This window comes from Puma concolor, chromosome B4 (assembly GCF_028749965.1).
Source record: "Puma concolor isolate L17-30 chromosome B4, mPumCon1.1.hap2, whole genome shotgun sequence".
Classification (NCBI taxonomy): domain Eukaryota; kingdom Metazoa; phylum Chordata; class Mammalia; order Carnivora; family Felidae; genus Puma; species Puma concolor.
In genome coordinates this window covers 47,308,992-47,326,607 of record NC_141673.1, presented here as the reverse complement: position 1 = coordinate 47,326,607, position 17,616 = coordinate 47,308,992, and the positions used below count along the sequence as shown (strand labels likewise).

The 17,616-nt window shown below is 40.2% G+C and overlaps 1 protein-coding gene across 3 annotated transcripts in view; it reads right to left on the bottom strand.

Annotated features, from left to right (window-relative positions):
- The window catches only part of PTPRB (protein tyrosine phosphatase receptor type B), a 115,782-nt gene that overhangs the window by 93,453 nt on the left and 4,713 nt on the right, over nt 1–17,616 (bottom strand). For all 3 annotated transcript variants that reach the window (XM_025926649.2, XM_086712817.1, XM_086712819.1), the window contains exon 3: nt 10,566–10,822. In XM_025926649.2, the coding sequence (XP_025782434.2) occupies nt 10,566–10,822 (257 nt within the window). The remainder of the gene's footprint in view (nt 1–10,565; nt 10,823–17,616) is intronic.

Sequence of the window (17,616 nt, the reverse complement as noted above, 5' to 3'; positions counted from 1 at the left end):
AAAAGAAATCCAAAACAGAAGAGCTTTGAAGAAAAAGAGGTGCCTCCTCTGTACCATAGAAGGTTACATAGCTGGGATCTCATCTGGATTTAGCAATGGGAATATTCTGCTGCCAGGTCCCCCAAAGTGTGGGAAGAATGGAAAGGATTTTCATTTTAAAGATGGCTCCTGGAATTCATAGCATTTCCCCTTTCAGCGGTGTGGAGAGTAAGCGGGTGCAAACAATATGTAACTGGCGAAAGTTACAGAGAATTAAAGGACTTCATCTCTTGCAGAGCTTTTGGTATCTTATCTTCAAAATTATCAAGTGACTCATCCAGCAGTTCCGACTCTTGGTTTTACTGTTCTTTCTTGCAAATTCATCATCATTTCTCTGTTGTTCACATCATCATTTCTGTGTTTGCTCTTCTCTTCCTCAGCCCCCACCTTCTCTCCCCCGGTCCTTGACCACGACAGACAGGTTTTAGTTCGTCGGAGCCTCTGGTCTATCCCTAACTCAGTAGCATCCTTGGATTCTGCCCTCTAAACCCTCCCCCTGACTCTTTTATTTAAAAGACATAGAGAGCGATCAGGGAGGGGCAAAGAGAGAGAGGAAAACAGAAAATCCTAAGCAGGTTCCATGCTGTCCGCGCAGACCCCCAAAGTGGGGCTTGAACTCACCACCTGGAAGATCATGACCTGAACTGAAACCAAGAGTCAGATGATTAGCCGACTGAGCCACCCAGGCGCCCCTACCCTCTAAAAGCCCTTAAGCAAACTATTTTTTATTTTTTCAAACTTATACATTGTAAGAATTTCACAGAATGCTTCCATATATCTTTACCCAGACCCACAAATTCTGTTTGTTTTTTTATTTTAACATTCTGCCACATTTACTGTATTGTCTTCTTTCTCTCCGTACATACTGTTCTTACCTGAACCATTTCAGAGTTGGTGGTGTAATCTCAGTATAGTTATCAAATTCAGAAAATTCAAATATTGTTACAATGCTTTCATCTACACTCCATATTTCATTGTTGTTCATTGCCTCAATAACGTCCTTTTTAGCATTTGGGTTTTGTTGTTGTTGTTTGTTTGTTGCTTTTTTTCTGTAGTAAGGATCCAGCCTATGATCCTGTATTGCATTTTGTTGTCAAGTGTCTTAATCTTCTTTAATCTGAAACAATTCCTCAGCCTTTTCAAATAATCCTTATGACACTGACCTTTTTGAATGATACAGGCCAGTTATTTTCTTCTTTTTAATGTTTCTTTATTTTTGAGAGAGAGAGGAAGAGAGAGAGAGAGAGCAGGGGAGGGGCAGAGAGAGGCAGACGTAGGATCTGACCTGGGCTCTGAGCTGACAGCAGAGAGGCTGACATGGGGCTTGAACTCACAAAATACGAGGTCATGACCTGAGCCAAAGATGGACGGTTAACTGACTGAGCCACCCATGAGGCCTTAGGTCAGTTATTTCTATTGTGTTGTTCTCTGTTCGCATTTGTCAGATATTTCCATGTGATTAGATTCGGTTACATGGCTCCAGCCAAACTTTTCCCCCTCTCTTTCATTCAATGTCTGTTCTAACGAGCTGATCATTCAATTATTCTCCAAGGGATTGCAAACCTAATCGCACTTTACAATCAATGGGGAGATTTTTACACTTTAGGTGCTGTGGTTCTACTTTAGTAGTAAATGCTGATTCACTAGGGCTGAGGCAGAATTTCAGAATCTGTATCTTTTAAAATCTCCCCTGGTGATTCTGAGGTCTGCAAGGCCAGGGCAAGAGCCACAGACTTCCTATCTCAATTAGCACATCCTTGCTTCTCCTTTGATGTCATTTCCCCCTTTCTTTGCCATTTTCCCCACTGCATCAACCCTTACCTGCTCAGGGAAACCGATGTGCCAGAGAAATGATGGCATGTTAAAGAACCCATTTCAATGCACATGTTGTATTTCATGGTTGCATTTTTATGTGCACATCATTTATGTTGTGACAAAATATGAACATTATCCTGTTTTTTTGTACACAAAATAGAAAGTAATGCAAATCATAACAGAAGGAAAAGAAAAATCGTTGCGCTTTAAAAGCTGGAGGGCCTCAAGTAAATACAAACTATATTATGCTGTTGGCACATGACAATCCACTTTAGCTGGCAACCTAAGAAAATGACAGCTCTTTGCCAGAATTAAGCTTGAATGATGCAAATTATAGATTAGGGGCTTTAGGAACACATCCCTTCCACAAAACATTACTCCCTAGGATGACCTTTCTGTACCATTTGCAGCCTCAGAATCTGCTTATATTTTATCCCATGCACACTAGAGAATCTGAGAGTTCTTCCTTGTTCAGGAGGAATGATGAGGGTTTTCTGTTTTCTGTTTTTGGTTTTTTGCTACATCTTTGCACTCCTCCTTCTGGGTACTTGCCTCAATAAAGGGGGAGTATTGTCCTATCTTTAGTTCTGGCCACAGAATAGTGGTGGCAGTGGGGCACGTCCCCTCTATGCTGTAAGTAACACAATAAAGGAGGTTGCCCCAGACTTGATGGAGGTGTACGGAAGTGGGGATTTTCTGCATTTGCCTTGTTACTTATTTGGAGGCTCACAGTGGGCTGTGATCTCTTTGAAGGCCAAATGGAAGGAAACACAGAACTGTTAAACCCGGAGCGGCACCACAATGGCTATTCATGAACTGAGGAAACGCAATCCCTCTCCCAGGCCCGAGCCGGGGCAGGGTGGGGAGGGGAAGAAGGAGGTGTGCCTCCAGACAAGATTTATGGTTACTTAGCAGAATCAGCACCAATCGGGAACACTTTTTAATGCATGCCCAACATCTTATCCCCCTCAACGCGTTTTCACGTAATAATGTCAGCGTATCTGGTTCTTACAACTCCGTGAGGCAGGCAGGGCAGGGATAATGAAGCAGGAACAAGAAGTTGGTGTTGATTGCTACAGTTATTGAATCCTTATCTCGTGTAGCCAGTGTACTAAGCACTTTGGCTACTCAGATTTTAATCCTCACACTGTGTTATAAGTCAGAGCACCCTTAGTCATCCTTATTTTGAAGTGGAAGCAATTATGACTGCAGTTGAGTAACCAGTAGATGCCACCACAGAGATTTAACCCAGGTTTTTCAGACACGGGACCCCTACTTTTTACCACCGTACCGCACCGTCTCCACCAAGGTCACATGGCTGAAAAGGGGTCCAGATTGGACTGCTCTTAAGAGTCCACTGCTCAGGGGCACCTGGGTGGCTCAGTGGGTTAAGCTTAAGTCATGATCTTGTGGTTGGTTCTTGGGTTGGGGCCCCACTCGGAGCTCTGTGCTGACAGCTCTGTGAGCCTGGAGCCTGCTTTGGATTCTGTATCTCCCTCTCTCTCTGCGCCTCCCCAACTCGCACGCTGTTAACGTTAAAAAAAAAAAAAAAAAAAAAAAAAAGAGTGCACCTCCACTACTCAACAGACAGAGGCTGGTCAGATTTTGAAGCTAAAGTGAAGTCCAAGGCCCACCCTTTGGATGCCACTTCTTCACATTTGATTCTTCCCCCTGAGCCCCAAACCCCAACCGGGGTCTTCCCCCCACCCGCCGTGTGCAGACCTCCTTCCTGGTGCCCCCGGTCCTGCCGGTCTCACCTTGCCCATAGCAAACGGCGGGCATACGCAGGGCACACATCTGACACCTCCATCCAGCTTCATCTGCAATTGTGCCCGTGCACAGAGACGCAGTGTATCTTTATGTAGGTGGTATATGGGGATGCCTGGCTGAGGGTGTGCCCGGGGGCTGGAACGCAGCCCGTGTTGTACTACCACGTCCTGTCACTCACGGTGGAACCGTGTGCCTGGCAACATCCTTTTTTAATTACCACAAAGACCTGGGTCTTGCAGCAGTTCCCTGTCTTCCCAGCCTCCACGTGCCCACCCCGGGGCCCCATTCCTTACGGGATGTACGCTCTGTGAAGGAATAGCAGGAGGCTGTAATTAGATAAATTAATTTCCATTCCCTGATTATTTAGCTTTTATAGCACCCTGCGCCACCCCCACAAGGCACAAAAGTGCCACCAATTTTGGGAAACCAAGGCATCTAGAAGCCTGAGAGGGAGACATTGTTGGTCAGGGACCAGATTTTTCTAGGTCAGTGTTTTGTTTTGTTTTGTTTTTAATGTTTATTTATTTTTGAGAGAGCACAAGTCAGGAAGGGCAGAGAGAAGGGGACAGAGGATCCAAAGTGGGCTCTGTGCTGATAGCAGTGAGCCAGATGTGGGGCTCAAACTCACACAGACTGCAAGATAATGGCTTGAGCTGAAATTGGGCACTCAACCGAGCCACCCAGGTGTCCCCTAGGTCAGTGGTTCTTAAACATCAAGTACATCCATGTGACTTGGAGGGCTTGTTAAAACACAGATTGCTGGGCCCTCCCCACCAGAGTTTCTGAATCAGTAGGTCTAGGGTAGGGCCCAAGTGGTTGCATTTCTCCCATCCAAGTACTAACCAGGCCCGACCCTGCTTAACTTCCGAGATCAGACGAGATCGGGTGCGTTCAGAGTGGTATGGCCGTAGACAAATGGTTGCATTTCTAATGAGTTCTCAGTCTGGGGTCCATACTTTGAGAACAACCGGTTTAGGTATTTCCTAACTCATATGGTAGACTAGCTTCTTGTTTCACCAGCCTTGTCCTTGTGAAGACACACACAGCCACAAAACACTATCAATGGTAGAATAACAACAGCAGCTAACAGTAACTACACAGGATTTTTCAGCCCTACTCTAGGCACATGACTGGTGTCAGTTTATTTAATTCATGTCTAGGGTGAGGGAGAGAGAGCCAGGGAGAGGGAGAGAGTTAGTTTTGAAGCCAAGTATTGACCCAAAGCTACAGCCTTCCAAAGACAGACCCCCTCACAATGGACAGGCAAGGATTTGAGGAAAGTGGGGAAAGGAGAAAAGTAAGGAAAATTCTCCTCCCAAAGAAACTAGGACAACTTTGCAGTAGCGTTACTAGTAATTGTTTCAAACTATGTTCTCCTTGGCATTTATCTTCACTAAAACGAACTCTAGGTAAGAGAATAAAGTGACTAGGTATGCAGGTATGGGTATGGGTGTGTGAGCTCATCTTGTTCTGCTCTTTTCTAATCTTTTGACCTCCAATCCTTGAGCTTTTAAGCCTAAGCTAGGCATGTGCAAAATAATAATAATAATAACAATAGCAACAAGAATAATAAATACCATGGTAGACTGTTTAATGACCATAAGTTCCTGCCACCCGAGCTGTGTGGCCCTTTGCAATGTGACTTTCAGCTCTTCCCATCAAAAGAGGAGGTCTATTTTCCCTTCCTTCAATGCTGGCCTGGCTTGTGACTGCACTGATCAATAGAATGTGGCAAAAGTGATTGTGTGATTCCAGAACCCAGGCCTCAAGGGGCCCTTTGCCTTCTTACAAAACTTTCCTGAAGCATCATGTAAAGAAGTTGGGTAGCTTACTAGAGGAAGAGAGGCCAGATGGAGAAGAACCGAGTCACCCCTTCCTGCAGCCAGCCCTGACTGCTAGTCATGTAAAGAGAGGCTCTTGTCAATCTTCTAGCTCAGTTTACCCTCCAATCTAAATGCAGCTTCAAGAGTGAGCGCAGGTGAAACCGGCAGAAGAATCACCCAACTAATCAACAAAATCACGAGGAATAGAAAACTGTCATTTTTTACAAATTACTAAGATTTGGTTTGTTATACAGTGATGGAAAATAGATACAAGTACCCACCTCCCAGAGTATATGAAATTGCTTAGCATAGTTTCTGGCATACTAATCTTAGATATTATTTTTGTCTCTTAGATTCTTTTCTTTGCAGACTTTGTACAGTGTCTCTTCATGTTTCACTCCTTGTAACTCAGAGACTGGTGATGAAAGGGAAAGACACAAATACAAGCCACTTTCTCTTTGAAATGTTTTGGGTCATCTCCACCCCTGTTCCCAGCCCCATGTTCCAACCCCAATTCATTCTTTGATTGTGAATCTAGAACCCTGTGGTCATTGCATAAACACTAATTAGTAGTAATGACATACATAGCATTTCCGAGCATAAAATCTTAGTATTTTGGTTCTTGTTCTCTCTTCTCTAGATTTCTACTTCAGCTCAAGTGTTCTAAATTCTACCTAGTGGCTACATGTGACTGGGAACAAAAGGAATGACAGATAATTTCATAGTGTCACTAATTAAAATAACAAGTAGGAACTAGTGACTATTTTTGGATGAAGATTCCATTTGAAAACACGGATTTCAGATCGTCATCAATAGTTTCAAACAGAGAGGGAGGCAAACCATAAGATACACTTAAATACAGAGAACAAACTGAGGGTTGACGAGGAGACTGGGGGAAAGAGGACAATGCATGATGGGCATTGAGGAGGGCACTTGTTGGGATGAACACTGGGTGTTGCCTGAAAGCGATAAATCATGGGGACATACTCTCGAAACCAAGAACACACTGTATATGCTGTATGTTAGCTAACTTGACAATAAGTTATATCAGAAAATGCAAATTTTAGGTAAAGATTGAAATCACTTTCTAACTCTCCATCCCACCCAACCCAGTTCCTTTGTCTCCCTCTTTCCTACTCTCCTACCTCTTATTAGGTTACTCCTATTCTTCTTTAGGCTCAATTTAGATATTCCCTTCACAGGAAGACACTCCCTGAAACCTTCACACCAGTTAGGAACCTTGCTTTTGAATTCCATAAGAGCCTGTGTATATTTCCATTTCCTTCAACCCCACACAGCAGATGGTGAGTTCCTTCAGGGCAACAGTTTTGTCATTCATCTTTGTGTCTCAGTGGAAAATAGCAATGAGAGCTATTATTTCCTAAATGCTTGCTAAGGACCAAGTGCTATAGTAAGCATTTTGCATGTATTGTCTCCCCCAACCCGTGCAACAGCCCTCAGAGCTGGGAGTTCCTTCTTATAGGTGAGGAAACTGAGGCTTAGAGAATTTAAGTAACTTGCCAGGTCACTGGCTAGTAAGAAGCAGAGTTAGGGCTTTGATCTCAAAGACTCAACCACTCTGTTCTGACACTAGTTAGGTCCTCAAAAAATGTTCTTTGAGTTGATGAGCATTTTCCAAATCTATTGAATTGTATGGCCATCAATGCCTCTTCCCCTTTCTTCTAATTTTTTTTTGGTGGGGAATCGAAGGGTGATTAAGGGATGAAATGGGGGGAATTAGAAGAGAAAAAAAGGAACTGAAGATTAACTCCTGAATGAAACAATATATGTATTATTATGTATTAAACATACTAAACTCTAGACACATGCAAACTTAAAAACACTAAAATGAAATGTGCAATAAAAATGTGCGTGGCTATTCAACATGACCATCGTATCTGGACACGGACAGTAGATGGGTCATTTGTTACCCATGTGGTCAACAATTCCACCCAATTCCATACCATTTCAATTGATTCATTTTCCCAGAATTCCATTCCATTATCCCTATTCTATTTTCCTGCACTGTGCTCTACTCCCCTCCACTCCACTCCATTCCGTTTCATTCCAGTCCAGTCCACTCGTCTCCACTTCACTCCATTTCATACCATTCCTCTTCAGGCCACTCCCCTGCACTTCAATGCTGTTCCACTTCCCTCCCCTCTCCATCTTGCTCCACTCCATTCCACATCTTTCTTTTCCTTTCCTTTCTACAAAAACTCTATAACATATTGAGCACTATGTTCAGATGCTGGAGACGCAAAGCTGAATAAATACGGTCCTTATCCTCACATTCAGATTTTTCCCATCACCACCTGATAATATACCACCCCAATTCACAGCCCAACTGTACTGTCAATCCAAAATCACCACAGACCAGTTGCTATCTGATAAAAAACAAAACAAAACAAAACAAAACAAAACAAAAAAAAAAACAAAAAACAAAAAAAAACCCAAAAAACAAAACAAAAAAACCCAGTGGACACATAAAGATTTTCCTTTTACAGAATTCCAAGCAATCAAGTCAAATGATATCTAGGTATAGAGATAGAGTATCTTTCAAAATTACTTTCAAAGGACAATTACTTTCAAAGCATTTTACCTCCCACGTGACTTTTCCTTTCAAAATACCTAACTACAGCTATTTGTAATTGACTGTTATAAGGTAAGTGCTCATGCTAAATCAAATGATGATCTAGCAGAGATGTCTTGACTAAAGCATTAGAGTCATGGAAAACTGCAGTTTTAGAAACTGCCTTTGGAAGGAGCATAGCTTTTAGAACTTCAGCTTCCCAAGACATAGTTAAGATTTTGCCTGTGCTTCAAGGAAAAACTAGGGGATGAGTCATGACTTGATGACTACTGGATACGTAGCCATTCTGGTGCCCCATCTGGGAGCTCACAAACATTGCGGAGGATTTCGCTTTAGAAAAAGACCAAGGGGGTGCCTGGGTGACTCAGTCAGTTAAGCATCCAACTGAACTTCAGTTCAGGTCATGATCTCATGGTTCATGAGCTCGAGCCCCACATCGGGTCTCTGCTGTCAGCAGGGAGCCTGTCTCCCCTCTCCCTTAGCTCCTCCCTGACTTGTGCTCTCTCTCTCTCTCTCTCAAAAATGAATAAACATTAAAAGAAAAAAAAGAAAAAGACTAAAAAACAATAACAATAAAAAAACCCAAAATACACCCCTGCAGTGCATTTACCAAGACCAGAGACTGCAAATCCACGTATAAGGCTGGATCAGTTGAGCTCTATAACACAGGGCTGGGTTGACCCAAGGGCAAGGGTGCCTGCAGCAAAGCTCTGGATGTTCTTGATTCATCACAGTAGAGCCTGGCTGCCTCTAGGAGCTCTTTCTGTGTGTGTTTCACAGTGGTCCAATGTGGGAAAAAAATGGGAAAATGTTTTTTGCTAAAAGACCATCCTTGAGTGTGCAGGCAGGTATGTTTTTATTACAGTTTTATTCAGCCTGTTTCTTAGTTGACATACTTAATGTATTATATGATATATATATATATATATATATATATATATATCAGTACAGTATGTGCTTATTTCCTTTTCTGAACTGGTATATGTGTATATAAGATATCCTATATATTCTTAAAATATACACTTAATTTTTGGTGTATTAGTTGTGTAAAAAAATTGCACGTACACATGTATTTTCAGATGTACGTGGATACTCTTACAAACTGATGTTTTGGCTGAGACACATTCAGCGGAGACAAGAAGGTGCTCCGCCAAGAGGCATTCAATTTCAAAAGTAAGTGGCAAATCTCACTGGCAGCAGTGGGTGGCAGGGCTTAGGAGTTAGAGATTTAGAGAGAGCACAGCACCAGTTCATGATGGCAACCTCGAGTGCCATCTCTCCTGCTCTCATTTCCTGTTTTCCTTCCCCACTTTCCAAGCCCAGACAGGTCTGAAACCACAATGATCAAACTAGGAGAGGTGGGTAAAAAGCTAGGTGGGACGTGGGAGGTTTTGGACGGGTTCCCTTTTCCTACGTCAAGCCCAAAGGGATGGGGTGAAGGGAGAGGACAAGCTAAGATTTATGTTGAATTTAGACTTTGGGTTACTTCCTGAATTGGATAATCCTTGCTAATGGGTTGAGAGTGAGTGTTGAGTTTTAAAGTGATAATCAAGAGCGTCCAGAAAAGTCACGAGGCCTTCCTAAATTCTGTTCAGAGGCAAGGGAAGCACTAGCTTGTAGGGAAGATTTAGAGTAAAGGAAGGCTGGAGGTAAAAAGAAAGTTCCACAAATTACTCAATATACTGGTTATATTTGTTTTGTGATCAATACTGAAGTAGGTGCTTACTACTCAGGAACCACATGCAATATTAAATTCTGCACAACGGGGAAGAAACCAGAGCACTAAAGGGGCGTTAAGTCATACGCCTAGTGTTGGGCTTTTACTTTCTTTCAATTGTTTTTGGTTTGCTTATTAGGAAACAGCTAAACACTTGCAAATGAAGCAGCATTTTTGATTTGTCTTTGCAAATTGCACTTTTACAGTTACACTATTATTGCCTAAAACGGTGGCCTAAAGCCCTGAGTGGGAAGCAGACTGGAAGGGATGAACTGAAATACTCCGTGAGCAGACTCTACGACTGCACTGTTGCTGCTCCCCCAGCCGTTAAACTTATCTGCCCTTTTGTGGCTGCTGATGTAGAATTGGTACGTGACTTTGAGTATTTGGCCATGTTCACAAATCAGTCATAGTGATTCCTGAATCTTCCATTGCTTTGTGACTCTTTCCACTCCCTTATGAGCATAAATGATTGTGGCATACAATCAGGGGAATCTGCAAAACACTGATTTTAATTTCTATTTCCTGTTTTTAGGTTATGCGTAAGACTATGAAGCCTGACTTTGGTTCAGAAATGTGGCCAACCTGCAGGAGTGCAGTTTTGACATCGCAGCCTGATTGTCTTTCCCTTCGTCCTATCTCAAAGAGTTTTTCATCGCACAGAATGCACCATGCATAATTAGCAGCTAGGACACAGAGTACCTAATCACACATTTGAGTAGTGGCAATTCTAGCAGAGCAGATCTTGTCAAGCAGCGGGCTTTCTGAGACCGTTACAAACCACGCCCCACACCCATTCTCCCCTTACCTCTTCAGTGGTGCTGGAGAAGGGCCGAGTAGTCCAGGGGACCCAAGATGTCTCAGTCATTCCAGTCGTCTGCAGACTGGGGTGCTGTGTCTGTCTGCTGTGGTGGCTGTCGTGTTCTGTTGTACTTCTGGTGAAGGCCTCTGTGGTATTCCTAATAAGGTGTTCCGGGCTATACGGAACTGCATTAAAAGTGGTGGGGATTTGGGGTGGAGCCGTGTTTCTAGCGCTCCTTACCGAAACTTCTGCTCCCAGGCCAGCTGAGGTAAAGAAAGGACAGTTGCTAAAATTACCTTTGTGTTTTGTGGAGTCTTCATATAAAAGCAATTTGACTTCAGAAAAAGCAGGCCTCTTTCATAACAGGCATGCGAATGAGCTTCAGTTATATGAAAAATTCAAGATCTTGGAGTGTGACAATGCTAATTTCCAGTCCACCCATCCTTTGTCCGTCTATCATAGGGTCAGGGGAGTTGTAGAAACCGCTACCAGAAAACCTCAGTTCTGTGTAGAAGATACAATTAAATTTACTCTCTGAGCATTTAGGGAGTCATGAAATTGGCTTCAGGGGGTCCATGAATCTCGAAAAACTTTATGCCACGTCCTAAATATATGTCCGTGCATACTTTTTTCTTGTGGGAGACTTTCACAGCTTTCATTCAACTTCTCAAAGGGGTCATTGGACAGAATGCCAGGCTGAGAATCACTACTAACAACTTGCCTAGCTTCGTCATGCAGATGGACGATTCCTGGGAAAGCAATGACTTTCTTTTACCACAGAGCCAACTGTTTCCAGTCCTAATTGTGTGAGCACCAAATCCTGGGACAGTTGTAGTTTCTGAGCTCCCTATCTTCTGTAATTGATTTAAAACTTATGAACTGGTGAGATTAATGTATAGCTTTACTTTGCAAGGCTGAATTGCCAATACTTAAAAATAATTGATTTGCAAATTAGGTTCACCTAGCCATAATTTTAAAATGTGCTCTCCATCTGTTGGGGATTTCACTAACATATAAATTCTGGTTGAGTAAAAGTTGTCAGAGCCGGCACTCCTCACAAGTTCTCAGGGCATGCCAATGCTGGTGTTGATGGTCTTTGGACCACACTTCGATTAACAAGACCTGGAGAACAATCGTATAATATGAAGTGTTGGAAAGGACTGTAAATTATGGATTGAGGGGTATGTTTAGATGCTTCTATCAATTTCATTATGTGTCACAGTTTCCTAGGATATAAAATCTTGCCCAGTTAGATAACTATAATTTTGAAAAGTTTCTGGTTTAAAAACTGGCAGAAGGAAGATTTTATTTTTTACTACTCCTTTAGTGGTTCATTCAACCAACTATTTCTTAAGCAACTACTATGTGCTAGGTGAAGATCTAGGTGAAGGATTGCATTTTCCCTGTTCTGGTCCACCTTTCTGAGCCCTCTTTTGAATCTCATTTATTTCCATTCCAGTTTCAGTGGACATATTTTGTATGATAGCATATATAAAGAAGAGAGGGATAAGGCACAGAAAAGAGGATAGAAATGGAAAAAGTATTTTTAAAATTTAGTAAGATAAAAAAAATCTCACCAATTCTCTTAAAGGTTAACGAAATAATCACGACAGTATTAAGCACCCTCTTTGAGATGTGGAAAGTTGTGCAAAGTACCCTGTACATGGGGTTGCCAGGTTTAGCAAATAAAAATATATAATGCCCAGTTAAATTGGAGTTTCCAATAAATAACTAATAATTCAGAATATTTAGCATATGTCAAATATATAATATTACAAAGGTTATATTATATGTTACATATTATACTGGGAATGTACTGACATTAAAACATTGTCATTTATCTGAAATTCAAATGTAATTGACTGTTCTGTATTATAGCTGACAAACCTACCTGTAGATCTACTAGGCCTAGACTTTAATAGATTTTTGGACATTCCTGCTAGTTTCTATTTGTTTTTTCCTTCTGAATCATATGCCATTGCCATTGCGCCCAGGTTACTACCCTGAACATAGACCAGATTTATTTATCCCTGGGATGTTTTCTATATGACAAACCCAATTGTTCTATTAGCAATATTCGTTTATAATAAACTCCAAAAAGCAGCCTTAATTTTGCAGTCTTAATTGAATTAAGTGCTTGAATGTTCCTTCAAGAAGACATTTGTCTATTGTTGGGGTATAAAATTTTCTGTACGTAGCGATTGGTATTTTAGTTATTTTTGGGCTTTGACCAATGCCGGTCCTCTGCGTTGATTACCACCTATGACATTTTTAGCTTTTAGACCCTCAAAAAAAATTTAATTATGGGGTTAAGACAAAAACAAACTTCCAAATACATAGTATGTAATTATGTGTCTTAGCATGTCAACCTATGCTTGTTCCTCTTCACTGAGGAGGAGATGGTTAAGTTCTTGTTCTAAGAACTTTTTTTTATTCATCAAGTTACATGATTCGTTCAATGGATGAAACAAGAATCTCCCCAAATTAGATAAATGATCAAAACACTCTTGCAATTTCTGTGTAAGTAACATAGCTTATTACCATCACATGTAGCTTTGGAACATCTTATGGAAAAAAATTCAGTCTTCTGAAATTGTCTTTAACCTTCTAAGTGTATTTTTAAAACACTCCAAACAAGTCCATTTTACATTTTAGACCACTACCTTTTTTTCTAAAGAGAAAAAAAAAAAAAGAATATCCAAGGTCGGTACCCCTTCATTTTGTCACTGTGTTTTTAACCTGTGCTATTTCAGAAGCAGGAAAGAAGCTTTAGTCTTAACATTTAGTTTCCAAATTTCGTGTGTTTTAAAGCAGTGGTCTGCAAACTGTGGTAGGCATCAGAATCCCCTTTGGAGCTTTTTAGAATATTGAAGGCTTGGCCCTTCACTAGGAGATTTGGTGTGGGACCCAGCACCTGCATGTCTAACAAGTTTCTCAGCAATTGTAATATATATCTAACTATAAGGTTTTATCCATATACTCAATATGAGCCAAACTGAATTCTAATCATTCTTTACGTGGGTATTGAAGGGTTTAAAGTAGATGGGAGGCAAGAAAATCCATTCTAGAAATATATACGGCAATCAAAATATGCTGGTCTTTTCATCTCCTGAACTCTGTTGAAATGGGTGCTATGAAATTATATTGAAAATAGTATATCCTTGAATGTTTTGGTGTCTATAAATTCTTCTGACATTCTTTAAAAAGGTGTATGCATTTTACAGTTCATGAAAGAGTGAGATGTGTTTTGACAAATGCAAGGAAAAGTTCTTACACAATGGAACAATATGTTGAAGCTATTTTTAAAAGCTTTATTGTACCATTGCTACCACATTGTTTCCACTTTATGCATGATTCCTCTTAGAACACAATTCAAGATAAGGTATATCATCCTGGATACTATTTAAAAGATTTCAGCACTTAAGTTGCAGATAGCGCAACTGTAAGATGATTTTCAATGACTGTACCAGGTCAGGACGATATTTTGAATATATTTTTTAAAAAAGCAACATGTATTTTAGTTTATTAATTAGTCTATGAGTAGCTCAGATATGATTAATAATACAAATGTGATTTTTGTATAATGATAATAAAAATACACAATCTGTTAGTTTCCCTCCTTTAAATGATATAAGTTACTTTCAACCATGCTGAAAAAAGAATAACTTGGGCAGAACTTATTTAGGAGATAGAAAATTTCAACTATATTGGGACTCTCTTTTCTGTAAGAAGATGCCAAATATAATACGCCTTTTAAAAGTGGGCAAAAAGTCTGGAAAAGAGATAATAAATGAAACAGAATATACCTTAGAAAAAGGAAGATTTATGCATATATATTGTACATTAAGTATATTCCACAAGATTAGGCTAGAATAAAGTGAAGTGAAAGGGATATGAGTTATAATAGAGTAAATAATTTTTAGAGATGCTGAAAAGAATAACATTTCAGAAAGTGTAATCTATAAAATAAAGGGTGCATAAGAGAAGACCTATCTAAAATTTGAGAAAGTGAACAAGGATGCGAGAAGTTTGTGGAAAGAGATACCAACGAGGGGGAATTTGTAAACAATGGGCGACATAACAAATCAGAGAATTTCAGAGGTCAATTTTTTTTTTTTTACAGACTTAAGAAAGAGCCAAGATTAGAAATAAAGAAAGAAAAATTAAGTGGAAGTTGACATGGCATAGGAAAACATCAAAGCAGAGCATGGTAAAACATTTAAAGTAAAAAAAAAAAAAGAAAACTTAATGAAAGCAATACTTTTCAATAGCTAATTATTATTCAACTACTATACTCCGAGTTGCGTTAGGAAGATGTGCCTGGTTTATCCTAATGTCCTATGTTTTCTTTGGGGACATGGATATATATTAGATGGTGGGTACAAGGAAACTATGCTGCATGGGGGAGAAAGAATGGCTTTTAAATTCATTGCTCCTAGGCTGTGGGAGAGGGATGCTGAGGCAGGTACTACTTAAGCAAGGTCAGGAAAATGGAAGACGGAAAGTGGGTGAATAACTTGGTGTGCCCCAGCTGACTTATCCATTCAGCACAATAGGCACAGTACCAAGGGCCCATGACGTTAACAAAAATAATTTAATTAGAAAATTTTAAAAAAGGAAGAACTTTCAGAGTCAAAATGTTTGCTTAAATTTGTTTTTTTTACACAATAGGGAAAAATGAGAATTTGGGGGCTCATGAAAATCTATGAAATCATTTTATTTATTTATTTTAATGGAGGAAGGGGCCCACAAAGGGCCCATGAAAGTCATACACCGCCATGGATGTGCCTTGATAAGTTCATTGACGTGTCACAGGTTAAAAATGGTTGGGGGACTCTGGATACAGTGCTGGGTATTTTTCTATAATCACGTAAATCATATACCAGGAACCAATGATCATACGATTTCCAATGCTCCCATAAGTAAATGGTCAATTGCGAGGCCCATGTTTTTATAATCTTGCAAGGAGAAAATAAACCCAATGGCAGCAATGCGGTCAAAGTAGGATCTGTACCTACAAAAGACACTGTTGTTTTGTTTTGGTTTTTTCCTCAACTCTATTGACAAGCATTCCCACCACTCACTAAAGGAAGCAGCTTCTGTTAAGACCCTTTCTCCCAAGAGTATATATGGATATTACAGTGCTAATGCATTTTATTCCCTCACCCACGTTACTGCAATTAAACAATTACTTTAACCAGCAGTTATATCAAGTCTGTCAGCAATTGGTTTACTTCAGAAGCGAAATCTCTTTAAGGGATTTCACTAGCTCGGTCATGTTAGGGACATGTGAAAATATGTCTGCAAAAATTTTCCTGCCCTTAGGTAAATATGAGATTTGAGTTAGTGAATCTATAGTAGATGTCAATAGAATATTGATTGGTTAGTTGACATCTTACATACAATGTTACTCCGCATTCAATACAAACACAGCTGAGTGAAAGTAACTGTTTATAAGTAGACACTTGGCATCCTTTGGAAAAAGTAGCCAAGTGATGGCACCTGTCATCTGGAAGGTCTAGAACCACTATGTTTAAAGAGTTTGTACATTAGAGATTTGGACCTCAGAATGCATTTTTACTCCTAAAGTAATATTCTTTTTTTTTTTTTAAAGTTAAAGGTGTGATTACATAAAATTGCAATATTATTGAACAGAATTTGGTTTTTCCTTATTCTTACTGTGTTATTGATAACTGCTTTGTGTTAATTTATAGACTAAGACTGAGAAATTATACACAAAGGATTTCTAAAAATCATTCTCTTAATTCAGTGGCTCCAAGGATGTAGCTATACAATATAACACCAATATGTATGAAGAAAAATTGAGAAAGTCTGTCAATCACCTTTTTGTTTTATTGACACATGGCCAAAGGTGTGTTTCCAAAGAGCTGGATATCTGGCACCTGACTGACAAAAGAATTTATGGAGGGAATGAATTTTTTCAATTTTTAGCCACATACATTGGCATTTTGGAGACAAGGTTTCGTTATTGCTCTTATGACTCAGAATAATAACTACTAGTGTCTAATTTTATAAATTGATTATAATTTTTTTTTTCAACGTTTATTTATTTTTGGGACAGAGAGAGACAGAGCATGAACGGGGGAGGGGCAGAGAGAGAGGGAGACACAGAATCGGAAACAGGCTCCAGGCTCTGAGCCATCAGCCCAGAGCCTGACGCGGGGCTCGAACTCACAGACCGCGAGATCGTGACCTGGCTGAAGTCGGACGCTTAACCGACTGCGCCACCCAGGCGCCCCTATAAATTGATTATAAAAGGATCATTTTTTTTTTAAGAGTCTGTCTCCCAGGTCCTCTCCTTTTATCCAAAATGAAGGCATGCAATGTACTCTTTAAGGGACTGTGATTATTTGAGGAAATATGACTCTAGTATAGATCCTTCTCTCAAAAAATGCATTAATTTTTGCATTGAATTTTTAAAAATGTTTATTTATTTCGAGAGAGAGAGTGCATGTGCGAGTGGGGGAGGGACAGAGAGAGTCCTAAGCAGGCTTATTGCTGTCAGCACAGAGCGCGACATGGAGCTTGATCTCATGAGCTGTGAGATTATAACATAAACTGAGATCAAGAGTCAGTCGCTGAACTGACTGAGCCACCCAGGCTCCCATGCATTGAATTTTATTTCACTTCAGAAGCCTCCTCAATTCACCTTGTAACAGAGGAACTCTGAGGAAAGGAGAGGAAGAAGAAAAAAACAGCTTCATGAGAACAGGGCACAGCTAAATTATGACAAAACCCAGTGAGCACTCAAAGGTTGGGTAAAAAATATGCAAATTTTAAATTATCCTTAATTTTTAAAACACAGTTGCTTAATATGACGGGCAAGAATGTACAGTGGAGAAAGGGGTACTTTATAAAATTGACACGCTATTGTAATTATTTACATATCTGACTTCCCCATTACTGTAAAGAATAAGACATAGTCAGTGATTCTCAACTTTGGCTGCACATTAGAATAATCTTAGAAGCATTTAAAGAACATGATACCTAGGGGCTCTTGGGTGGCTCAGTTGGTTAAATGACTGACTTTAGTTCA